The sequence below is a fragment of the Morchella importuna genome, assembly GCF_003444635.1.
Source record: "Morchella importuna strain M04M26 chromosome Unknown Morimp01GS003, whole genome shotgun sequence".
NCBI classification, from domain to species: domain Eukaryota; kingdom Fungi; phylum Ascomycota; class Pezizomycetes; order Pezizales; family Morchellaceae; genus Morchella; species Morchella importuna.
Genome location: NW_025763400.1, coordinates 1,853,779 through 1,879,131, shown reverse-complemented (window position 1 = coordinate 1,879,131; position 25,353 = coordinate 1,853,779). Strand labels below are relative to the sequence as shown.

Sequence of the window (25,353 nt, the reverse complement as noted above, 5' to 3'; positions counted from 1 at the left end):
GGGAAGGAGCCTGGTTATGATAGCTAGGTATGCACGTTAAGGCTCACGATAATATTTTAATCGCTTTTCTGGCCCCTTTCTTTTCTACAATGCTGGAGAAGATAAGATGTAAGCGCACATGTTTACAGCAGTTTTCGTATTATCTGTCCGCACTGAATTACACACACATAAGGTGATTTCCGAGTTAGGAAACTGTAATTACTCTCCTAGGTATGGTTGAATCTAACTGTTACTAGCAATAAGCATTGCATAAACGGGCCGTCACTTAATGTGTATGCAATTCGGGGTCGGCGGACGATATGAAAACTGCTATAATTGTAGCCCTAGTACATTTAGTTATATACTGCTAACAGCACTGAGGACGGGCCATATGTTAAATTATGTGATTACTCGGCCGTAGGATTGGTAAGGCATTAGTCTCATACCCAGCCCGCTACTTGCAGCAAGCTGCCCACCAGAAGACGCCTAGTAAGGTATTTGATTAACGTTGCACTGAATACGAATGGGGTGATGATATTTCTCTTCGTATTGACATTTCGGTAAAGAGTTTTGATAATACTTCGTGAGTCCATGTAGAACCTGGGGGATTATTCGTTACCATCACAGCTGTGTTTCAAAAAGCTGCTTCAAGTTTTATTATATAAAAAAACAGTACTTACCCGAGGGGTATTGTCTGGCTCAAATGATTTAGCCTATAAATCCTCGAACATATATCTATACGGATGATATAGCAGGTCAATAAATAACGTGGGATTCCCCTCGTTTGTTGGATTGACAGCTTTAGTACAATAACAGAAGTTGGAAATGCGACTAGAACCCACGCCATTCGAGGACCCTGAGCAAAACACAAAAACTCCATGCTTTGTCCAAAAAGCACCAGTTTGGAGCCCGTCTGAGGCAAACCGATTTCAACGAGATAACCGCTGGCACGGTATTGACCCTGTACCTACTACTGTTGCACTGCTTTTTCTATCAATACTTACGATTTGCCTTACGGGGGCTGAATTAATGCTGGGGTTTGCTGTACTGCCGTATGTTATCCTTTGATATGTACTATCGTGTCCCCCAAACAATAATTGATTCATGCCAATTGCAGTATGGTGATACTCCTGATATCTACTGTAACGGCAGTGCACACGGCCCTGGACCTCGTGCTGTACCATAATTCCAGTTTACCACCAGTATATACGCTGTATATGTCAATTGTTATGGTAGCCACTTGGATTATTGGTATAGGTATTGGCGTCGCAGATTTAAAGAGAGGAAGCGTCGCCCCCCACACAGGGGTGAGGGGGGAACTGATATATGGGTATTGTTTGGGAATCGGAGAATGGTTTAGTTATTACAGAAGATTTGGTTGCTTGGTTCCAAGAGCAAGGTTGCTGGATGAGGTGTTTGTGCTGTGAGTGATTTAACGACGGAGGGGAGGCCTCCGATGGGTAATGCAAACTAATATTTGTGGGGTCAAATATTAGAATTTTCTATATAATTTCGACAGTAATATCAACAATCGCCCACCACCGCAACAAAACCAATAAAATCAATATACCTAGGGACCAAACTCATAGATACACCAAAGTTTGTAGTGATGAAAAGAGCAGCACCTTTCCAGATCGAGGGCGCTCGGGGTTTGAAGTTCAATTATCCCAAACAACCTTTCATAATGACTCGCTCGTCATGATTGACGAAGAAGATTGTATTCTCAATTTGGAAGCCAGCTGAAAGAAGAAGAAGAAGCTATGTATATGACTAGAGAAGCACCGTCAGTAACAAAGGATATACCTCTAGGGACACCTATCCGGTGCGATTCACCTAGAAACTTGCAAGATAAGACGACGAGGTGGAGTAGAACGAGGAAGGTGGGATATATGCGGTGGACATTTCAGAAGACGGGGATACAGCAGTATATGAGGATCATCTAAGATGATCTTCCTTTTTTGGGGGCTGGTATGACTTTGTGACATGGGGCTTGAGCAGTAGGCGTAGCAGCCACGTGATTAGTTTCGGCTAGTAAACCTTATATCTGTCTTACTGATTTCGATGCATAAATTTCCTATTATTGTTGGTCTATATTATTAGGAGGACAAATAGCCGAAATAAAATATAGAGTGATCTAAACAGCGACGAACGAGCTCGTTGCCCAGGATCAACGTTCATGGACAGGGCACTCCATTCAGGTACAAAGGTCTATTTGGTGTCATTGCTACAAAGCACGCAGCGCGGTAGTGTGCGATTACAATATCTGGTAGGATGGTATCTCTACCTTTTAATCAGTGAGATGGACAACATGGTCAATATATATATACTGGTACATAAAGATTGTTAGGTACGTTTACGCTCACAAAGGTACCCCGCGACGTCCCCTCTAGGAATGCCCTATCTACGAATGTTCACGGATAGAGAGTTCACCGGGCTAGATAATAGAGTATTACATGTATACCACCTTTTTCTGCCGATCGATAAGGTTATGGTTTTTGACGCTCTGTGAAATTCATGGCTACCAAAACGGCAACAGTATATGTTGCTCTGTGAAAATCTAAGCAGAAGATATCCACCTTCATACTCATACAACCAATATATCTTCTCTATCAGGTGTCTCGTCAATCCGTACTAAGCAGCCTGAGAATCTTTAAGTAGTACGGGAAAAACCACCAATCTCACATACTTGCTCAATCTGTGATATATTCTGTAGCTTGGTGATGGTGCATAGATTCTGGGTTCGTTGGGCGCCTACAATATTTCCGCACATCATGGAGATTCTGTCTATCCTTCTCCAAGGAAATCTAGGAAAAGGTAGTCTCGCCAACACGTACACGTATATATCAGTTTATCCCGAGAGAGATTACATGTAGCTATCACACTCGGCATGCCGAATGAATCCCGAGACGTGGCCCCTGCACGTCAAATACGGCAATTCCCGTTACAACCCCTGCCCAGATCCCCCGTTGAGCCGCAACTTAAAGCACGATGACGTATTCAGTGGTCGCCCAAGTCACACAAGTGCAATACGTAAGGCACCACAACTCCGAGTAACGTAACAAAGGCCACGATAGCCGGTATCCCACGGAGATGTGACACACAAAAAGCCGGTATCAACGCTTTCACAACCTCTCACTGCCCGTTTGACTGGCATTGACTTTGATCGGTGAACTTCTTAACCTTGAGGCAAATAGAAAATCACATGCTCTCACATAGCTACAGTAACAAAAAATCACCGCAAAGGCACGAATGAAGTACAAACCCACACATGTGTCCTTCCTTTCTTTTTAGAGTCCTCAAGTCCTTCCAACTAAACACCATATCCACTTCACTCATAGAACATTGCAGTACAAAAGAAAAATACAGTAAACGATTGGTTCGCAGGCAATCGATCCCATAAGGCCGCCCACTACAAAAGAAAAGGTCTAACCATGTATGTACGCCTCCCCTAATAAGTGGGATAACCTCAATCACCGGGGCGGTAAGAACAGCACATCAAGTGCAAACAAATAATCATACACTTCAAACGAAGGTCGGAGAGACTACTCGTTGTGTTCTTTCCTCTCGCCGCCGGCGGGGCCTGCTACTGGTTTACCGCCCCAACTAAACCACCCACCAGTCCTTGGAGTGCCAATGAATGTAAGGCCCTCCTTCTCGGCATCGCTCATTGTTACATGGTCGAAGTCACCAGCCATATTTCCAGAGCTTGGTGACCTCGAAACATTTGCTTTGTTGGCATCAGACGCATTGTCAAGAACTGCTGCAACACTAGTGTGGCTTGCATCCCCAGAAACTCGGTTTGTTTCCGCCTCTTGTTCCAGCGCAGCCATGAGTGTCTTCAATTTCTCCTTCTGCATCTCAATGAAACGTGCCTTTTCTTCCTTCCCTTCGATAGATGCAGGAATCAGAGTCGCAGTATTTGCGGGGTGCGGTGTTCCAGCTGGCCCTCCCTCTGGGGTTTGCTGCTGAAGTGCCGAAGAAAGGAATTGGTAGAACTCTGTAGCCCTTTGAGGGGCGCCCGAGGCGATTGGTGCAACGTTCCACTTTGAGAACAAATTTGTGACAAATGAAGCCGCGTCTTGGGAGAGTGGCTGCATCTTTGCTTCCGAGCCTTCTGGCAAAGGTCCAAACAGCTGCTCCCTGGCCATGTGGATAAGTTTTCGGATGTAGTCAATTCCCGCAGCCTTGGCTTGGTCGTGAGTTCGGGTGATAAGGTCTTCAATCTCCTTCTCGTGAGCCTCAAGCGTAGGGTGGACATGTTCTACGTAAAGTCTCGTGGCGCCCTGGAACTGTGGAAGGACTAGCCACATCATAAAACCAGCACGGATCTCTTGGTAGAATGGAAGCCTAGAACGAGGGTTTGGTTAGGCTCCCGGGAGGCAAAAATAGTGTACATAGAAACTAACCAGCACAGGATCCAACCTGTCCATGACTCAACCACGGTGATGATTCCAATAACAACCCAGTACATCAGCCATGGCGTAAGCTGTGATGGATCGTTTGCTTTGAGGGCCTTGTACGACGCGAATACGGGGAAGAGGAAGGTTGCGATGGAGCTATTTACAGAACCGTCAGTGATTGCACAGTAAAAGTAGGGACTCTATGTGGTCGCGTGATGTCAGTGTTTTAGTATAAGAGGGACAATACTCACGAAAGCAGTTTTGATAGAAGGCCAAACATGATTTTAGACTAGGTATGTGAACAATGAGAAATTTTTGTAAATGACTACTTTTGGGGCTGTTGGAATAGTGTTTGTAGCTACTTCCGTCAAGAAAGGTAGACAAGGACTGATTCTTTGAGGAGGTAGAAGATGTGGAGGAAGAGGAAGAATCAATGGGAGGGGGGGCCGGAAAAGATATATGAAGGAAGAGGGGAAGTTGACCTTCTAATAAAAGAGGGGACACAAAAAAAAAGAGCTAGGTGAGTTGTTGTATCAGAGCTGTGGCTACAATATGCAGCATCAGCAGCATAGTAATGTAATAATGTGGTACAGACGCGGAGGATGCGGAGGGGTACCCAGCAGTAGCAGCAGCAGCAGCAGCAGCAGCAGCAGAAAAGAGGTCTGGGAAACCCCTCCACACCTCCAAGGGCTCTTGTGCATGACCTCCCACAGAGTCCCACTCGGAATATGGTCCAGTCCAATATCGTCAACCCCGTGATCGCATCAGCCGGGGTCAAGAGCAGTTACCGGAAAGAGATTAGTCGAATCTGTATGTTTTACCGCCCAGACCGAGTTCTGCGAAGGCGGCCAGTGTAGGGGTTCACGAAAGCGGGATAGGGATTTCTTCTCTGTCAGATGCTGTCACTCAACTACTGGAGCAGCCCTAACCACCACAACAACAACCCGGCCCATTACCACCCGTACTCTAGAACCTGGACACCCTGAGACAGAGCAAACTCCTACTCACTCGACAGCTAGGGTGTGATATCCAATTCAACCCCCGAGAGGAATCGTGAGATCCGGTAGAATACATATGTACATGTATCTACCCTTACCACAGAATATCCCGAGTGCCGCCGAGACCCGTTAACTCTTCATCTTGAGTCTCTCCAACTGCCCAAAAAACTACAGTCCTTCCCCGAGGCTCAACTGCTTCGCATATGTAGAAGTGCTGCAACGGTTGATGGTTTCAGCGATATGAACTGTACCTGCAGACCAGTGTGTACAGTACAAGTATTTGCCCCCCCCAAAACCGAACAATAAAATCCTTAAACCCAACCACAGCAGCTCATCCTGGCCAGTTGCCAGCAAATATCACGCCGCATCATGAGCTTTGCCTCCATACCAGACAAACACAGGAATTAGAACCGATTATTTGTATGCTCATGCTAGAAAAATACGACAGGATGCTCCTGCTTGGGTTGTTGCGTGTTGCGCTGGCATGAGGTTTCTCAACTCCTTCTAGCTAAATAAACCTCCAATCCCCCAGGCGCATCTACTTATCCATTCCACGTAAACTTGCCTACATACCCACTTTACCCCGCCATTAAAAAACGCCTCCTCGGTACTATTGTGTCTTTGATTTGACCTACATATAAACGAAACCCCTACCTAAGGACACTTCGTAGTAGAGTACCTACAATACAGAACGACGAGAAACACCTCACCTGCGAGGTATATGCAACAATCCTAACTGATCCATCATATAAAAAAATAATCACATAAAATGTGTATCCTGCTTGTCACCACCGCGCATCCAGAATACTCTTTGATACTTCTCTCTAATAGAGATGTATGTTTTTTCTTCCACCCTCCCATCCAAGATTAGAAAGATCAGCATGCGTCCACATATCACCTATCCAAGATTCGAAGTTAATCGCGCATGTCACAGCAATACTAATTTCAATTCCCCCTCTCTAATAGGAATTCCTCCACCGTCCTACCGCGCGTGCAGCTTTTTGGGAGGAACCCAACTCACACATCTTATCGGGTCGAGATCTGGCCCGTCCTGAACGAGGTTTGTCTACGTTTCTGCATCTCCTTCGTCCCCCGCCTGTTCACCCTTCTTTTCAACCGGCATGCCCCTCCAATCATTCATCAGCTAACCCCACCCCACAGGTACATGGCTTGGCATAACCCGCACCGGCCGTCTCGCAGTGCTTACAAACTACCGCGAACCCACTTCTCTTGCAGCACTGGCTGAGAAGTCCCGGGGTGCTATGGTTACTTCCTTCCTTACTTCTACCACAACTGATTCCTCCACTTCCGAATGGCTGCACTCCCTGCATGCCACGGGGGACCTACACGGCGTCGGTGGATTCTCTCTTCTTTGCGGGATCCTCCGTCCTAAGGATATCGCACTCGGAACTCTCCAACCACTTGCTGTGATTTCTAACCGTACGCCGGCCGGAGACGACGGGGTTGAAAACGGTGCAACTTGGATAGCCGGCGAGAAAGGAGAGACATGGGGGCTTAGTAATTCTTTATTCGGGGACCCGTGGCCGAAGGTGAAGAGAGGGGAAGGTATCTTAGCTGAGGTTGTAGATACCGCAGTCAAAGAAGGAAAAAACGAAGAGGAGTTGTTGGAGAGTTTATTTGGCGTGCTGAGTTTTGATACTTTGCCGAAACTGAGCAGGGATAGTGCGTCTTACCACACCCAGATGGAGTCTTTGAAGCATAGTATTTATATTCCGGCTTTTTCTGCATGCCATGAGAAAGTGGATGCACATCCGGCGGATATGACTCCAATCACAGACGAAGACCTAGCAAAGGCTAATATTCAAACTCAATGGTGGCGCGACCGAAAATATGGAACCCAGACTCAGACAATCATACTTGTGGGTCAGGATGGGAGGGTGAAGTACGTAGAGAGGACATTGTTTGACGATCAAGTCAGGCCGCTAAAGAAAGAGGAGAGAGATGTTGTAACTGAGTTTATGATTGAGGGTTGGAATGAGTAGAGGTTTGATAACTTGTTTTTACGTACAAGGCCTTTTTTACCGGCAGGTTGTGTGCTGCATAATCTCTAGACGCTGTAGCTATTGCATTGTGCACAATTTTTACTTCTTAGTTTTTACGGTACATATTACCCTACAGTATTTTCTCAGATCTGGAGTTCTCAGCCGTTTCAACCATAAACAATTGCAAGTAGGTGTGGTCATTTAGAACGCATGATGGCACATGCTGCAGCGAGCAATGGGGATGAGATGACCTCTGAGCTCCGGATAAATCATTCGGAATCATTTTATTTATAAAATCTCCCCGATATCAATTCCAAACACCCAGACAAGAGTGTTAAAAATCTCATTAGTAGCCTCACATGGTTAGTCTGTAAGTAAAGCTAACTGACCTGGTGCAAGTTTAACTAAATACATGTACATATGTACATGTACTAGTATGTAGTACTAGTAGTACTAGTAGTTATGCCTACTCTAATAATAAGGCTGGATTTGGGTTAGTAACCGGACCCGGGGGTTCACAACGTGTGTCCATCAGGTCGCCAGGATTTAATGTGAACTAAATAATCCAGGGGACGCCCATTGCGGGGAGTACGCACGTACTGATGCTGTTGATGGATAGTTTATGTACACCTACGCAGACCCCTTCGAACCATGGCAAGTGGCTACTTCCATATACTTTACTCTCGTGGAAGTGAAATATTCTTCCGAGAGATCGAAGCGAGCACAGACATATTCTTCCCAGGGAAACAAGCACGTAAAGTTTCATAGATCAAGCGAGCAAATGAACATATATGTACATGCTGCGCCTTCTCTGACTCTACCACTACTTAGAATATGGCTTTTAGTGGACTCATCCATAAGGGAAGCAGTGCTCAGAGCCGCTCTTAGAGTAGATCTAGCCAAGTATATATATCTGGAGGAGATCTATCTATTCTTGCAACGCTAGAATGTCGAGTATCGAATCGCCAGCCGGTCGCTGGTCTCCATAGAGGTACGCACATACTCAATAGGTTTAGGCCATTCATCCCATCTGAAGATAAGAAATATAACTGGAGCAGCCCGTCCTTTTAGTTACTCCATCCACCAGACTACCGAAGGTGAATATAAAGGATAGTGCTTCTAAGATGGACATTTCCTTGCTCACGAAGTTGAAGGCGACAGCGAAGATCGTAATCACAGGGATACGTTTCAGAGATACGCAACCGAGAAATATTTCGAAAGATTTGAGTTCTTCAGACTGATTCTGCCGGCAATATTTCATCGCTCAGCAACTCAGCGCGGCATTACCCCACCACAAGCCCGTAATCAGTTGCAAACTTAGCAAAACTCCAGTACCACATCACATGACCACCATAGGAACACCCCATCGCAACTACTGTATCTGCAGCAAAAGAAAAGTCCTGTGAGTGGGGTTTTTATTACTGGCTGGGCCAGTAAAGTCTTATACGCGCTGTACAGAATCGGGAATCCCAAGAAGCCTTCCTGCAGGCGCTCCAAGTTTCGCGAATTCGATTGGCGGCACTTGCTGGCAGGGACGCCGGGTGACGTTACACCAAGTCAAATCGACTCAGTTCAGTGAGGAATGAGTTAGGGGAAGAAAATACCATTAAGCTGAGCTATTAAGTTCCAGACTGTGTATGCGACCTCTCCTGAATAGAAGATCCAGCGTTCATATATTTGTCCTCTATAAGAACGCTTGATTTCTCAAATTCAATAACTTGGTAAGCCCATGTAGTAATTACTCCCATCAGATATCTACTCGTCCTCGCAATCGGCAGCCATATATCCATTTTCAACCTCTAATTCACTATTTCGATATGTCAGAAATCCTGGGAACTATGGCGAGTATTCTAGCACTCACAGAGGCTGTTGCGGACTGTTATAAGTTTTTCAGTGGAACATTGCCCAGCCCAAAAGAACCAAAAATCGAAAACGAGTTGCACGTACTCGAAAACGTGCTCACCGAGCTGATGAGTGTTGTCAAAGACGTGGGAGCCCACCTGTCATCAGGAACACTAAATCTTGTTAAGAGTTGCACCCAAGAGTGCATGGACGAGATAACAAGGTTCCAGAGAGAGGTGGGCCTGAGATCAAAGGGAAAGGGTATAAAGACGATCTTCATGAGCTATCTACAAAGACAGCAAACGGAGAAAAAGACCCTGGAGTTTTTTGCTCGGATGGAGAGGAGTAAGAGCACTCTTACACTTCTCTTGGCGGTGAACCAAATGGCGTAAGTTGATCTTCACCTCAATGTGTCAAATATATATACTAAGTTAAATTTTTCCTCGACAGCACTTCTCTTGCGATTACATCAAATCAAACTCAGCCTGACCCGGTGGGGGTATGCACATGCACAACACAGACAGCATTGAATGATGTAGCCGAAGTTGATAGACGTTCTATTCGGAGTGCCACAGAAGATACTCCTCGGCATCTACTGAAAAAAATCGATCCTAGAGCAGGTAAAAGCGTTCGCTCCAAGCAGCATTACATACATTGGCTGATACTTTGTTTTAGCCATACATGTATTTGAATACATGTATACATGCGTAAAGTTAAAAGCATGTTCCAAATTCCTAATCGAAGGAGATCGCGTCGAATACACGGTGAAAGATCAAGAGAAGATCGGTATTCCTGCCGATATGTACTATTGTTATGATAAAGAGCCTATAGAAACCTGCTTGTTTTCTTTAGTATGCGTAGTAAAAATATCGTAAGTAATTTCCCTTTAAGTACTGTGCTTTCATAGAGAATTTCATAGGATTACACTGCATGTTTCACGGAAGATGTTAATCTGGAATCCAGAAGAAATATCAAGACAATTACTCTTCGGCCCTACAATCAGGTGAAAACTTCGTAGTATCTACGACATGGTCTCTAATTTTCCAAGAGGATATACATTTTGCAGTTGAGCAGCTAGGCGCCGACTGGTGTATAACTTTCTTTCTGAAATTTCCTTGCCTTAAGCTTAATGCTCGAATATCTTGGCGTTCGCCACACGTACCTTCTTTTTCTCTCATTTTCTTTACGTTGTTCGAGCTCTCCTTTGTCTCTTGCTTAGGTACGCGGTATTCATATATATAAATACGTTTTTCCTTTCAAAAATCTCCAGCAATTTAGACCATCCTTCAAACCTCATTGATTCGTAGTAATTCTTCTATCGTAAAGCTTTGACCTTACCGCAAGAAGCACAAATGTCACTTTTGTAGTATATGTCTTTCCGATATGTACAGCCATTCTATATCTCATGTTCTTGATCTATGGAAGACATCAGCCAGACTGGAGATAGCGTGTAAAAGCCTCCTCTCTCGAGAAATAAAGCCCATATTCAGCGGTATAAGTATTTCCCCATGTAATGCGAGACCGGGGATGAGGGTGAAGGAGGTATGTACCCGATTATCAGAGACAACTTCTGGACTTCCAATGCAGTCATGATAAATCGACATCCTCAAATTCACTATATCAAGTATCTGTAGATCTAGATGTGCTTTTCCAGCTCCATATATGCACCAAGAGCTTAAACCATTTCTTACCTTGCATAAACAATTACATACCCACCCCATTACATTGTCTCACTGCCTATTGTCATAGCCGTAAGGCTGCATGCAACTAATGAATTAAAAAAAGAGAGAAAAAAAAGAAAAAAACTGTCTCCCTGCCTGACCCATGGATCGTGTCTTCCCCATGTGGTCGCTACCACGCGACTCGAGCCACCACAGACAACTCTCTAACCAAGGCTGCATCTACATACACTCAGAACAGCAGCTTCATCCAAACTCACCACCACGGAGCCAGCCTTAAAGAACGCAGTACATGTCACCAAATTCAGGCAGCCAACATGCCGCTGAACTGACACACACACAACTCTCCAACACCGTGCATGTAGGCATCACACCATATCACTCGGTTCTGCCCAAAACAACCGTTTCCGGGTACTGCCAGCTTTGTGCCCGTGCATCTGCGTGAATAACACTATCGCTGTTAACATGCTACTATTAGGTTCTGCCCCGTGGTTGTGGTTGGCGCGAGAATTTTGGTGAGGTTGGCGTCGGCGGCTCGGATGAATATTCGGCGTACCCTATCTACCTTGCGGCCATGTCACGATCACAGAATATCACTCGCCGGCGTCCCCCCACCACACCACCCCCGCTCAGAAGGTGATGAGTGGTAGACCGCACGGTCCTGCGCGCCAACACAGAGAGCTAGGGGCGGGGAAAGAGGCCTTGCTGCGCGCCCCCCTGCTCCTCCCCTTCTGTATGGCTGTGGATATAATATATAAGGCGGTTGTAGTGGAGTTGGGAAATGGAGTGGGGTGTTTGCTTTGCAGGTGGTGGTGGTGGACGCATTATCACAAGAAAACTGCGTGCAATCGGTCTAAAGTGTATCGGGAATGGAAAGCCCGCCGTATCTATCGTTTGGTCTACCGACCCGGTCGGACCATCCACCTACATGCTCCCGACCCCCCCTCAAGCCGCCGGGGAAGATGCGCCAAGCCGCATCGTTTCTCCTCCCTCTAAGAGCGAACTCCATTCACCCCCGCCCCGGACGGTACCCATGAAGCCAAAAAACTATACCACATTATATATATACCCCGAGATACATGATCGACAATCACAATCTACGCAGCCGCCCCGGGCCCCTCCACCTGCCCGTCGACGGGTAAAGGTGATCTAGAGAGTTTGGGGTCGGGAACATATTAACGAGACCTTCCTTGCCCCTTGCTCCGGCCGTGCAAGGGCCCGGGCTATAACTATAGATGTATGTTATATTATATTGATATATCCCGTCAACCCGTTTATCGACAGCTCGGTTGGATCGGAGCGATTTTTTGATAGATGTAGGCACAGGATCAGCTATATAGATGCTCCCGGATGAGACTCCGGAGACGGGAATGGCTATATATGGCTCTTATAGTGCTGTTTCAATATAGATATCCATAAGAATGATTTGATATATGTTTAATCAAAAGGAAAGACGAGACAAAGCTATGACCATCCATGGAGATGGCGCAAACAGGATCTACCCGTGAACTATTCTGTCTCAGGATCTGGAGATACACACAAACACACACACAAAAAAAGGAACACAATCCAGACCACCAACCAGCCAAAGGGAGCCACATCTCTTTGACCCGAGGGTTTTTTGTATCTTTCAGATCTGATAAGATTACCGCTTGCATCGATCCCTCAAGGTCTGCCGATTCCTCACCGAAGGTATATTTATTATATTACAGATTACAGGACCAAGAAAAGACATCTTCTTTTATGTATGCCAGGATGCTCGGGAGATTGCCATACATCATCTCTCCCCCGGGCTAGCGCGACCCCTTCAACCAATATCATTGATTCTCTCTCTCTCTCTTAACTCGGCATATATAAACAAAGCAGATCTAGTTCTTTATTCGTCATGTTACGTATATATACAGATTCAATTAATTCATATCATCATCATCATCATCATCGTAAGTAATTGCTCCCATACCCCCATACCATACCATACCCCCATACCCCCAATATCCCCAATATTCCCAATCATTAACCACATCCCCATGCTCATCCGCATCCCGCATATCTATCTGCAGACCCAGGAAATGAGCGCAAAAGTCGTTTCTTAAGCCATCCAGGGCGGTCATATTGCCGATTCCAGAACAGCCATATTTGTCTACTACCACCAGCGGCAGCAGCAGCAGCAGCAGTAACATCCACCCCACCCCACACCACCCCGTCGATCACAATTCCAGTTTCTCCTCAGCCAGAGCAATCAATGCTCCACACCTTCACCTATACCTGCACGATCGCAGACCGTCTCCCGAGTCTAAACCGGTCCCTTAATCTCGACGACGCCTTCTGCCCACTCGCGATCCTGCAATTGAAAAAAAAAAAAAACCAGGATTAGTAACCATCCCCAGGAAACATGAAACTTGCGGGGTGGGGGTTGCTCACGCTGCCTCGGTCTTTGATCTTCGGATTGTACTGCTGCTGCTGCTCGACGGTAGAGACGACGGCAGAGACGTTGAGGACGCTGAAGCCGGGAGGGGCGGCAGCGGGCGGTTTGGCGGCGGGCCGGGGGAGGGCGGGAGACGCCGCCAGGGTCGGGTGGTGGTTATGGGGGATTCTGGATGGGGTTTGTTAGTGATGTGGTAATGAAGGAGTGGTGGAGTAGTAGAGTGCTAGTAGTACGTCTACTAGTGGTGTTATAATTATTCAAGGGGCGTATACATACCGGGATTCATGACGTGGAGATCAAACCGGCGTGGGCGAGAGGGCCGCTCGGTTATGGGGAAGATTAGCGTGATGTCCACTGGTGGTTTGTTAGTATTCGAATGGGAGCCAGAGATAAACAAGATAGTAGAGAGACTGACTTTCGAGCTCTTCAGACACTTTTTCGAATTCAATCTCAATCTCGGTGAGCCAGTTGTCGGCACAGTCGGGTTTTTGGAGGGCTGTTCGGTAGTTTATTTCATTGCTGTTGTTCATGATTGATGGCATAATGAGATGAACTCGTGGGGCGGGTGTGTGTTTTTGTTTGGCTGGGGAGAAATATGATGGTGGTGTTATATTCGTTATTGTATTGTAGTTGTGTGGTTTGTATATGGCGTAGGCACTTCTTATATCAAGACGGGATATCAATGGAGTGAAGAAAAGTCGAACAAACACATTTATATATACTCCGTACCCGTACTCTCTCACACACACACACACACACACATACATGTATATATATATAACCTAAGTATCCACCACGAACCAAACGCTGCGCATGCAGTAGGTACACATCCCACCCCATCCCATCTCATCCCATACTCATACGTACATACAATCGGTACTGTACAGCCTCCTCCTTCATAACACCCCGAAAAAATGTTAATCTATGGGGTCCAGCTCCACCCGGCCCTGGGTACAGGTATCATGGCAACCCTTCCTCATATCGTCAGTAGGTGCCTAGGCATCTAGTTAGAGTACTAGAAACCGAAACATGCAGCCATCATCCTGACTCCCCTTCCTTTGATTCCAGAAAGTCTCGAAAGCTGGGATGGTGGGGACTACGCCTTGCCGCATGGGGAATGATCGGAGGGAAACAAGCACCGGCGGGTTTGTACTGTAACCCCCCCCCCCCCATGCCCGGCCCCCATATAGAGATACCTAGGTACATGTAGAGTATCCCCCCGGCCGTACCATACTCTACTGGAGATAGGGTACATGTAGAGAGCAGAGTACTCGTAGTACAATACGAGTACTCTAGGTAGTAGACCAGGCCCAGGATGAGCAGCTAGCTACCAGCCTTGCATGAAATTTGGGCGGCGCTAGCCAGTTTTGCGCTCATGCTCAGCTGTGTCACACGTTCTAAGCCCGATGTGTCGGGCATCATCATCTAGAAACCCGGGAATGGGGGGGGGGGGGGGGGCGGCGACGATTGGTCTCGTTCTCGGGCGGGAGGTCTAACTGCTTTGTATGCTGAGGTGCTGAGGTTTGTAACCGTTTGTTTCGGGCCGTTTCACTACTGAGATGACGATAATTGGGGGGGGGGGGGGTAGTGGGTATTTCAAATATTAATGCAGTTACTTGCAGTTATCTCTAGATCTTCGCGCGGTCCCGGTGTTTGAAGGGAAAGGAATAATATAATGTTAGATTGTTAGAATACTAGTAGGTATAGAAGGTTTGTACTGTATTGTGGGTATTGTATTACACAGAGTGAGCACAGTGTGTGACACAGGCTACAGCCCACCCAGCCCATCCATCCGGTACCAGATCCGATATTCCGTCATTTTGTTTTCCGATGTTCCCTTAGTCTTAGTCTTGCCTAGTCTAAGTCTTAGACAGTGTAAACAAACTGGCGGGCGCAGTCCGCCCGCTCGCCGTCTCGACTCAAAACTCAACTGAGCTCATGAACCGGTGTAACGGATCGGAACGCACGCATGTAGTAGGTATCGTATCGTGTTCAGCCCGGATATCTCTTACACAAAAGCACACACAAACACATACACACATACATATAATAAGGGCATATACATACGCAAATACTCTCACACACACACTTGCACCTGTAGTTGCACTTGCACTCCCACATGCGCGCTCGCTGCGGTACTGAGCTAGCTGAGTCCGACCCGAAACTAACCCCCCCCCCCCCACCCCACAAACACAACAGCCGACTCTCAGCGTTCTGCCAGCCAGCCTGCGTGTATGCAGTGTATGGGAGAGCGCTGACTGAGCTTATCTCTGAGATTCCATCCATCCATCCATCCATATCCTCCAATTTGGATTTGGAATCTCTGCGTTCCCCTCCCCGGCCCCCGTATTAGAGTAAAATAAAATATATATCTGGCTGGATTGCAGGCATCTGCAGAGCAAGCACTCTATGGAAACACGTTGAACCAAGGGTTAGCACTTTACTGCTGCAGATCACACACTCACCTGCTGCGGCCCGAAATAGCTTCCTTCCATAGTTGCCCGTTATATATCCGTTGCCAAGCACCAGACCAGACCAGACCAGACCAGCCCTACCAGCTTGCCTTCCTCTGGCGGCCCCTCTGTCTATGTAACCTCTCTGGACCGTCACCGTGGGATAAGGCGTTTCCGGCAGCCGCTGTCTACGGCAGTGACAGTGTCTACTCTATTCCCCTCTACCTATGTACCCCGTTGTTTTGTAATTTGTAATTTGTAGTGCCAGCCAGCGCTTGGCGGGTGCCTGGTGCTTACATACACGGTTCCTGGCGCTTGTGTGCATGCGGATGCATATAACCCTGGCCCTATGTGGTGCGGTGGGCGAGTGATTTATGGTGATGATAAAAAAGCTTAGGACGCTCATAATAATTGAAACGCAGCGGGCGTGGAGTGCCGTGTAGAGGCCTGCTACTGGCTTGATTGCGGGGCAATATCGGGCACTATGTCTTTGAGGCAGGTAGCAAGAGGGGGTTTAGTCTCGCTCGTCCATCACAACATCAACACTTTCCGATGCCAGCCATTGCATTGATTGATTGATTGATAATTCATTAATTGTATTCCGATGCCAGCTAGCTACACGGGTGTATAATTAATTCCCAAACATCACCTCTTTTTCCTGCTTCAAACATCAAGATATAATATATTTGTGGGGTCCAAAAAAACTATTCCACATACCGCATCAGGGCACCGTGTCGATCATGATACGATACTCGCCTCCAAACACCATCATCACCGGCATCTTGCATAAAGTCATTAACACCAAATTAAATCCACACTAAACAAACACTTCTAAAGCCGAGTGATTATTATAAGAAAAGAACTCCAATTAATGTACATGCAAATGGTATCGTTCGCCCCAACACTACTCCGAATCGCTATCCACGATCACTGGTCCCCTCCTAGCCCTACTAGCACTAGCACTAGGCCGCGGTGCTTCCTCTTCCTCTTCACCATCATCATCTTCACCAGCATCAACCATGTCCACATCACCGCGTCCCTTCGGCGAAGCCGTCCCACCACCCGAATTGTCGCTCTCCTCCTCCTCCTCCCCTGTCCCATCCCCGGGCACCACAGGCGTCGCATCCCTCGAGATCACGCCCCGGTCCTCCTCATCCTCCTCATCAAGCTCTTCAGTAGCATCACTCTCCTCCACCACCCTCTTTTTCTTCTTCTCTGGGCTCCCGCCCCCCACCTTCTTTCTCTTCCTCGTACCCGTCCCCGCCGGCGCCACAAGCCTCGAAAATAACTTCGCCGACGCCCCACCGCCCGTCTCCAACCGCGCCGGCCCGCCCTCCCGCTGCGCCTTCTCGCGCAGCAGAAACGCTATCTCCTGCTCGGGATCCAGCTCGTCGTCCGACTCATGCACGTACAGCGTGCTCTTGATGGCCACGCGCTTCTCCTTATCCTTCTGTAGCCGCGCCGCAAGCCGCTCCTCCGCGGCCGCGAGCGCATCAAGGTCCATTGCCGACTCGTCATCGACGGGGTCGCGGCGCCGGCGTCGCGGCGGCCTGGCGGGCTTCTTGCGTGGCTCGAGCGGCTGCGTCTCTGTGGGGCCGCCAGGGACGAATTCGTTTTCTTCGTCGTTTTCGTTGTCGTCAGGCTCTGAGTCGGGGGCGGAGAGGCGGGGGCGGGATTTGCGCTTGATGAGGTCCTCGGCGGCGATGCCGTCGTCGAGGACGAGGGGATCGTTGGTGTACTTCTTGAGCAGGTCGAAGGACTCTTTGAGGTTTTCGGAAGTGAGGGTGGCGGGGATGATCCATGGTGTTTCTGGACTCTCGTCGTCGACGCCGAGTCGTTCGAGCCCGAGGATGGTCATGAGAAGGCGGAGTTTTGCGTCTTTGAAGAGTGCAGTCTTGCGCTCTTCGGTGTCGGGTGTGATGGCTGGAGATAGTTAGCTTTTAGAGTAATGTAGATTTGTATGGCACGACCGTGACTTACTGATATATGGCGGTTTGGGAGCCTCGCTCTCAATGACCTCTGCGCCGGCATCTGCGGCTGCCTCTGCTTCGAGAATCCTGCGGGCTGCGTCTTCGGCCTCCCAGGCCTTGCGCTCGCTGATGGCCTTGTTGAGGACATCCTTCACCCAGTCCACCGCATCGCCCTTATTGTCGTCAACCAGTGCACCAACAGCGACACCGATCTGTTCGTTCCTAGGTAGCCCTGGAATATGTAACTCCGCCGCCGGCCTACCGCATGTCAGTGTCAATTTCTAGCAATTAGTATAATTCCGGGGATACAAACCTCGGCACCCTAACTCTAATCTCCTTATCATAGCCATGCGTCAAGTAATGCATCGTGCTATTCAGCTTTGTGAACAGCAACTCCACATACATCTCCGGCCTATTCTCCAGCTTCTTGATCAGCTTCCTCAAGTAGTATTTCACAAACTGGTCCATCTCCTTCCTCGCTGGGTGTCCCTGCGGCAGCCCATCCGGGTCCTGCATGATGCGATAAAATTGCTCTACGATATCAATCCTAAACAGCAGCACCTCCTCCTGCCGCTTCACAAAGATCCTGTGGAAGAACGTGATGGCCCGCTTGACCTGCGCGTACGACAGCTCCTTGTAGTTGTCCAGGAAGGCCAGGAACGTGCTGACGCAGCTCTGCTGCAGCAGCTTGCCCTCGAACTTTTTAAAGTCGAAGGCGCGCTCGCGCATCGTGTTGCGTGACTGCAGGGAGAGCTCCTCATCGTCCTCCTCGTTGTTGTCGTCGTCGGCGGGCATGTCAATTCCGTCCTGCTGCTGCCGCTTCTTTTTCGCCTTCTGCTGCCGCTTGGAGCGGACGAAGAGGTGATCGTGCTGCTTCGAGTAGCGCTCGAGCATCTTGAGGTGCACGTGGACCATCTCGGTGCAGTCATCCAGCCAGCCGAACGGCTGCTTGGTGTAGGAGCGTAGGATGCCAATGATAAGATCGAGAGTGGTCTCCTCGTAGAACAGCCGGTTCTGGATGTTCTCCGCAATCTCTTGGTCTTCCTCCAGCGGTGATGCTGTCATGTCTTGTACGGTGAGCAGGATCTGCGTGAAGCATCGCATCCCCGATTGGAGCTCTAGCCATGACTTGGACTCATACCACTCTGTCATCCGCCGGTTCAGCGTGATCAGCATCTCCTGGTTCAGCACCGAGGCCACAAGAGAGAACGAATCATCCGCCGCCGCCGCATCCGCGGTAGGCTGCTGTAACTGTAGCTTTGCGGCCGCCTTTCGGCGTGCCCGTTCCGCTTTGAGGAACCAAGCGACCAGGTAGAAGAACTGGCGCTGGTTGGTATTGAGAAGTCTTTCCGCATCGCGGTCAATAGCGCGGCGGATATGGCTAAACAACGGGTTGAAACCGGCGTCGAGAAAGTCCTCTACAAAGGTTCGCATCTGGGGCTTTGAGGCGCCCTCGAGAGTGACGACCAGGTCAAATTCTGTCTTGTGCCCGACACCCTTGACGTCGCTGCCCTTGGGCTTTTTCCACTTCTTGCTGGAATCCATCTTTTTCTGCGCTGTGTCTCTCCCCAGTAGTGCATCCTGACCAGAGACGAATGCGCGCCGCCCGTCATCTTTCTCCATCCAAACAGTCGTGCCAAAGCGGTTATGCCTTGTACTCCTGCTCCTTGCCGCAGCCCTCTTCATTTCGTCTTCTCTCTTGAGCAAGTCCGTCAGGCTCCCCACCTTCTTATTTCTCTCCTCCTCTTCTGTCCTGAACAGCTGCTCAATGTCCACGCTCTTGAGCAGGTGATACACAGCCTCCATAACGACCACATCCTGCGTGACAAACTCGCCGCCCATGTTACTCGCGATCGCAAGCAGGAGGTGTATGACATTCTGGTCGTTGAACGCCTCGATAGTAGCGCAGCGATTGATATCCTCGCCGGTGTCCGACTCGTTGGGGTTGGGGTGCTCAATCATGGCAATGTTCCGGAAAAAGTACAGGACTAGCCGGATAATGCCTTCATCTCGCTCGGTGCGTTCTATGGCGGGGATGGCGACGGACGGAAGGGCCACGCGTGCAATTGAAGAGAGGATCTTGCGCGACGAGTGTCGGAGGATTGCGGATTTGTACGAGGCTTGCGCGTGGAGGAGGACTGGCTGGTGACGGTGGTGGTTCTGCGTCATCTCCGAGAGCGACTTCTCAAATGGCCATGTGAGCGGGACGAGGATCTCGACTGTGAATCATTAATATGTTTTGTACAAACCAATGGCCCAGCTCGGGAGTGCCGAAGGGAGTTGTGGGGGATAGGCTTACCGCAGGCGAGTGCTAATCTGTGTTTAGCTTTATTCTCGGTGTCTTCTTCTTTCCAGTCGGCGAGAATTTCAACTAGATCCCCATTTACTAAGTTCGCCTCCGCCATGCATCGCGCAACCTGTATATACCCATCAGCACCTTTCCCCATCCCCATAACCCCTCCCCTCACTCCCGAGGTGCATCATACATCATAGCGATTAAGCTTTTCGTCGTAGAGCCGTAACCATCTCCGTAGATCCTTCAGACAGGCCAATGCGTCGTCTCCCAGGTCGTATCCTGTAGGTGTAACTCCTCCGAGCTATATATCCCAATATTTCCCTGTCAGAGTTTATGTTTCCTGCGGATTACCGGGAATGCATGGGGCGGGTTGTTTTACCGCCGAAACTAGAGAAAGGATGTGCGCTCTCTGTATGATAGAAACAACAACATATTAGCTAGCTGCCCAGTACCGTCTGAATACAGGAAGACGCACAATCAGAGGATCCACAGTCTCTGGAGCTGCGGCAAAGGCCTGAGTATCGTTCTCACTGTCGGACTCCATTATCGCAAGCCGTCGCGCCGCCGAAGAATTTGGCAACTGGGGGTAGTATTAAGAATTAAAGAAGTATAAAACTATAAAGTCTTGATGGGAAAGGCCTTTCGGGGGTGTTAATCGATGGTTCTCTGTTCCGGTGTCTATAGCGGACCTCAATCGGGTTGAGGTTTTTTTTGGGGTTTTCCGTTGTGGTAACGCGTTCAAGCGCGTCGCGTAAATTGATCTTGGCAATGTGGCCTGTGCATGCAGGGTCTTGCTTGGTCTTGGGATCTCGACATGTGTAGATGAAGGTGAGTGCAGTGCCCAAAAAGGGGATGTAAACTACTCTACCAATACGGAACTGTGTAAAACTTCCGAATTAAATTGGAATCCTAGTTATTATGCCGTAGCAATATACCGTAGCAGTACCGTAACTCTACAGTATTCTGTCAGATATGGTACTGGATCCGCTGGGGGCATCTATGTACCAGTAGAAAGGTAGACTTTGTGAATATAAACTTCCCTATTCACCAAAATGTACGCATAATGTCTCGAACGGGGCTGCTGAAAAAGTAGGACGAGAACATGTAGCTGAATGACTTAATTCTCACTCGCTATAGTCACGGATCGGACAAGTGTCGACACGACAGGGACAGGTATCGACATGACAGCTTAAATTCAGACAGCTCGCCTGTTCAAGGTCAACCTCATTCGAAAAGCCAAATACGCAATAAAGGCAGGTTTACATGAGCGAGTGATATCCCATGAAGATGAAGAAGACATTAAGTTTTACAGCATCAGGAAATCCACTATATAATAATAATAATAATAATAATAATAATAATAAATCTACATACCTACATACACCCCCCCGCAGGAAAGCAAAAGAAAAAAGAAAGATGCAACAGCGCTCGGGGAGGATCAACGGTTCCTAAGGGTGCTGGATAAGGCGCATTGTTTTGCCTATGCTACCAAACCTGCTGGAGCGGATTATAAAGAGCTATTGATTGATTGTAGATAAGATCTAGAGATAAAGTGATCTACGAATGATATGAACCAAGGCCACTCCGTCTCGGCGTCTGCTTTAGGGTGGGCATTTGTTCCGCTCACGTAGGCTTGTGATCGTGATTGATCCCCTACAGTCCGAGCCCAGGTATGTACTCGGGCCCTAGATTATGTATGCAAGCAGACCTTCTCATCAGCTCCGAAACTATGTGAATACCTCTTCTACATATCCTTTTGTTATGAGATTGATATCTGCTGATTCCATTCAATAGTGATATAGCAGATAGTAGATACATGTAGATATAGAACGGAAAGGTTTCGCTGAATACTAACTTCCTATATCCGGCCCTGCCCCATTAATTGAATGGAGTCTAACGATGGGCTGGAGGGATGAGAGACAACTACATGTAATGAACGAGAAGCCCAAAAGAACAAAAAAGTCTTGCCGAGGATCTGCTTTCCAGGTAAGTGCCATTTATTACACATAACCTCATGACTACATAGTAGTATAGACTCCCACTGCTTCAGCTGGCCACCCTTTGTTTTTTGAGCTCCGCGGATGACTGGTACTGCTACCTCCACCTTCTGGGAATCGATTACCAGCTTCATCCCATACCCTCTATCCTCCGAGCATAATGTGCTCCGTCCCTCGATCCTCCATGACGATGACCCCCAATTAACATACACGCAGGTAAAGATCGAATATATACAGGAAACACGAAAAAGAAGGGCAAAAAAACAAAAAAACAGATATCCAAAATAGTAAAAAGGAGGAAACTAGCTACAACCCCTTTTATACCCAGTCACACAGTCTTTCAACCAAGCCTGGGAGGTGGTTCGAACGGACAACCTCGGCCCCTCTGGGCGACACGATAGCAACTAGGCTACCGCGGTAGATGCTATGGTATTTCCCCAACGTTATTAGAGGCACTGAAGAGTTAGTCTTAGCAGTAATCCTCCCGGTAGAACAGTGGGAGGGCTAGGCATGACCCTTCATCAGCTTCTTTCAAGACGGTGTTGACTCGGTCATAGACAATCACTCGCACACCAAAAACAGAGCCCTCGAGTCGGAATTGACATAACACCAGCGGATATATAAGTAGACTCACCACAGATGCCAGCAATAAAGAGCGGAATTCGTATTTACATATGCAGTAACTAACATGTCTGACATGACTGACTCGGGTCTGCCAGCTATTGATATCTCCCAATGCACACACACATCCACGCCTCCAAACCTCCAAACCTCCAAACCTCCAAACCTCCACTCTCCACTACATCCTCACCATGCACACCACCCCCAAACCAACAAAACAGCAGCTCAGCCAACGATGATAAATTAAAGAAAGAATAAGACCAAAGCAAAAAAAAGTATCAAAAAACAAAAAAATCAGAACACCAAACCACCCAATCCATTTTTTTCTTTCCTCACAAAAAATCGTACCATCACACAATCATTTCATACAACCACAACTATAAAATAAAAAAAAAACATACAAGAACCAGAGCAAGAACAGAACAGGGAAAAAAGGATGTTTTACACCTAATGCTGACTCCACTCAATCGTATTCAAGTCCACCCCTTCCTGCACCAGCTCCCACAACGGGCTCAGCTCCCTCAAGAACGTAACGCGCTGCTTGACCGCATTCAGCACATAGTCGATCTCCTGCTCCGTCGTGAACCTTCCGATGCCGAAGCGGATACTGCTGTGCGCGCTCTCGTCGCTGGAGCCGAGCGCGCGGAGGACATACGAGGGCTCGAGCGACGCAGAGGTGCAGGCGGAGCCGGAGGAGAGCGCAATGTCCTTGAGCGCCATGAGGAGCGACTCGCCTTCGACGTAGGCGAAGGAGATGTTGACGCAGCCGGGGTAGCGCGCGCTGGGGTCGCCGTTGAGCGTTGTGTGCTCCATTGCGAGGAGGCCGTCTGAGAGGCGCTTGGAGAGGGCTGAGATGCGCTTGTGGTCGTACTAGAGGAATTGTCAATATGCTGTCAATACAGTTATCGGGAGAGAGTTGTTACCTCGAGTTCCTCGTAAGCAATACGGCAGGCCTCACCAAACCCGATGACGAGGGGTGGCGCAAGAGTTCCACTTCGGAGACCACGCTCCTGTCCACCTCCCGAGATCAAAGGCTCGATTCTGACCCTTGGTCGCCTCCTGACGTAGCAGGCGCCAATTCCCTTCGGTCCGTACACCTTGTGTCCAGAGATAGACATCAAGTCAATCTGCATCTTATTGACATCCATCGGGATCTTTCCCACCGCCTGCGCTGCATCCGTGTGGAAAAAGACCTTCCTCGACCTACACAGCTTCCCAATCTCCTCCATCGGCTGAATGACCCCAATCTCGTTGTTAACCGCCATGATCGACACCAACGCCGTATCCGGGCGAATAGCCGCCTCCAGCTCCTTCAGATCAATCAGGCCATTCTGCTGCACCGGGAGATACGTGATCTCGAAGCCCTCGCTCTCCAAGTGGCGGCACGAGTCGAGCACGCACTTGTGCTCCGTCTGGCTGGTGATGATGTGCTTCTTCTTGCTCTTGTAGAAGCGGGCGACGCCCTTGATGCTCATGTTGTTTGACTCGGTGGCGCCCGAGGTGAAGATGATCTCCTTTGGGTCTGCACCGATGAGGCGCGCAATGTTGGCGCGGGCCTCCTCGGTGGCCTTCTCGGTCTCCCAGCCGTAGGCGTGGGTGCGCGAGTGCGGGTTGCCGTAGAGGCCGGTGAAGAAGGGGAGCATGGCGTCGAGGACGCGGGGGTCGGTGGGGGTGGTGGCCTGCATGTCAAGGTAGATGGGGCGGGTGCCTTCGTCCATTATTGTGGCCTGCTTGAGGATCCCTGGTTGGTATCGCACCAGAGTTAGCCAATTACAAATCCAATGCAAGGTGGGAGGAGCGAAAGATTGAAAATAGAGACGGAATAATTACCTGCAGAAGGCGACATCATGGCATCGGCAGTCAATCCGTTCCCAATTGACATTTCCGACGGCTTCATCCCGCCAGTCTTGTTGACAAAGTCCTGGGTGTCAATCGCCCTGTTCTGTATATCGACATTGACAGCGGCATTGACAGCAGCATTCTTCTTTCCTGAAGACGAGACATAGCATCTCGCCTGGCCCTGGAGCCTAGGGAGCAGCGTACGGGCCAGCGGCGACGACCTCGAGCGTGCGAGGTTTGTGGCGCGACACAGCGAAGGGAGCACCCTTGTGGGCACCGACGACATGGCTACAGTGGTAGGTAGATGTGAGTAGATAGTAGATGGGCTGGAGATATGCAGGTCTTATCAGATTGAGGGTAATATAATAATATCTGAGTGAGTGGGCTGATGTTTTCTGTGTGAGAGTTGCGATGGGATGGGATGTGGGCGGGGGCCAAGCTGCATTGATATTCGGTGCCGCCCCTCATGTGGCTTGGCAGGCGTGTGAGGTGGCTCAGTCACTGCTGCAGCTGGCTATCGGCGCTTCTTCTTGGTAAGCAAGCTCGGGATATCTCCCCGCCCGTGAATCGGTTCGAATTCTAGAGGAAGTCCCCCGGTTTGTCGGAGGGACGTCGATATCACGGGCATTGCTGGAATATTCACGAGAGCGAAAGAAAAATTCATGTGATATCTTTGTGGTTCACACAAGGCCGCCCAGCGCTGTCGATGTTCTAACTTTAATTTTGTATGGCAACTTTTATCGTCGGTAAAATCATTGCCCATAGATGCTTGTGGCCGTGCGAGGTGGCTGAACGCCCCCCTCAACGCAACCTGCGCTCTGGTTGCATCATCCATCGTGATCGACAAAACT

At 48.7% G+C, this 25,353-nt stretch overlaps 8 protein-coding genes across 8 annotated transcripts; 4 read left to right on the top strand and 4 right to left on the bottom strand.

The window, feature by feature from the left end:
• Positions 1–804: 804 nt before the first annotated feature.
• Positions 805–1,722, top strand: LAJ45_02017 (uncharacterized protein; the record flags this gene model as incomplete). The annotated part of the gene is made up of 3 exons (XM_046111609.1): positions 805–1,031; positions 1,097–1,402; positions 1,476–1,722. 3 exons carry the CDS (start codon positions 805–807, stop codon positions 1,720–1,722), a joined length of 780 nt encoding a protein of 259 aa, XP_045975553.1.
• Positions 1,723–3,521: 1,799 nt separating this feature from the next.
• Positions 3,522–4,659, bottom strand: LAJ45_02016 (uncharacterized protein; the record flags this gene model as incomplete). The annotated part of the gene is made up of 3 exons (XM_046111608.1): positions 3,522–4,326; positions 4,386–4,535; positions 4,631–4,659. The coding sequence occupies 3 exons, from the start codon at positions 4,657–4,659 to the stop codon at positions 3,522–3,524; spliced, it is 984 nt and encodes a 327-aa protein (XP_045975552.1).
• Positions 4,660–6,146: 1,487 nt separating this feature from the next.
• Positions 6,147–7,380, top strand: LAJ45_02015 (uncharacterized protein; the record flags this gene model as incomplete). Its single annotated transcript, XM_046111607.1, has 4 exons — positions 6,147–6,212; positions 6,344–6,437; positions 6,539–7,060; positions 7,139–7,380. The coding sequence occupies 4 exons, from the start codon at positions 6,147–6,149 to the stop codon at positions 7,378–7,380; spliced, it is 924 nt and encodes a 307-aa protein (XP_045975551.1).
• A 651-nt stretch (positions 7,381–8,031) lies between these two features.
• Positions 8,032–8,701, top strand: LAJ45_02014 (uncharacterized protein; the record flags this gene model as incomplete). Its single annotated transcript, XM_046111606.1, has 4 exons — positions 8,032–8,134; positions 8,327–8,371; positions 8,439–8,477; positions 8,535–8,701. 4 exons carry the CDS (start codon positions 8,032–8,034, stop codon positions 8,699–8,701), a joined length of 354 nt encoding a protein of 117 aa, XP_045975550.1.
• Positions 8,702–9,197: 496 nt separating this feature from the next.
• Positions 9,198–10,240, top strand: LAJ45_02013 (uncharacterized protein; the record flags this gene model as incomplete). The annotated part of the gene is made up of 4 exons (XM_046111605.1): positions 9,198–9,610; positions 9,673–9,842; positions 9,898–10,093; positions 10,186–10,240. 4 exons carry the CDS (start codon positions 9,198–9,200, stop codon positions 10,238–10,240), a joined length of 834 nt encoding a protein of 277 aa, XP_045975549.1.
• Positions 10,241–13,194: 2,954 nt separating this feature from the next.
• LAJ45_02012 (uncharacterized protein) lies at positions 13,195–13,856 on the bottom strand (the record flags this gene model as incomplete). Its single annotated transcript, XM_046111604.1, has 4 exons — positions 13,195–13,242; positions 13,323–13,494; positions 13,629–13,680; positions 13,742–13,856. The coding sequence occupies 4 exons, from the start codon at positions 13,854–13,856 to the stop codon at positions 13,195–13,197; spliced, it is 387 nt and encodes a 128-aa protein (XP_045975548.1).
• Positions 13,857–16,683: 2,827 nt separating this feature from the next.
• Positions 16,684–20,589, bottom strand: LAJ45_02011 (uncharacterized protein; the record flags this gene model as incomplete). The annotated part of the gene is made up of 7 exons (XM_046111603.1): positions 16,684–17,702; positions 17,760–18,007; positions 18,063–19,968; positions 20,049–20,166; positions 20,236–20,346; positions 20,425–20,454; positions 20,521–20,589. 7 exons carry the CDS (start codon positions 20,587–20,589, stop codon positions 16,684–16,686), a joined length of 3,501 nt encoding a protein of 1,166 aa, XP_045975547.1.
• A 2,521-nt stretch (positions 20,590–23,110) lies between these two features.
• Positions 23,111–24,788, bottom strand: LAJ45_02010 (uncharacterized protein; the record flags this gene model as incomplete). The annotated part of the gene is made up of 3 exons (XM_046111602.1): positions 23,111–23,533; positions 23,587–24,404; positions 24,494–24,788. The coding sequence occupies 3 exons, from the start codon at positions 24,786–24,788 to the stop codon at positions 23,111–23,113; spliced, it is 1,536 nt and encodes a 511-aa protein (XP_045975546.1).
• Positions 24,789–25,353: the final 565 nt, after the last annotated feature.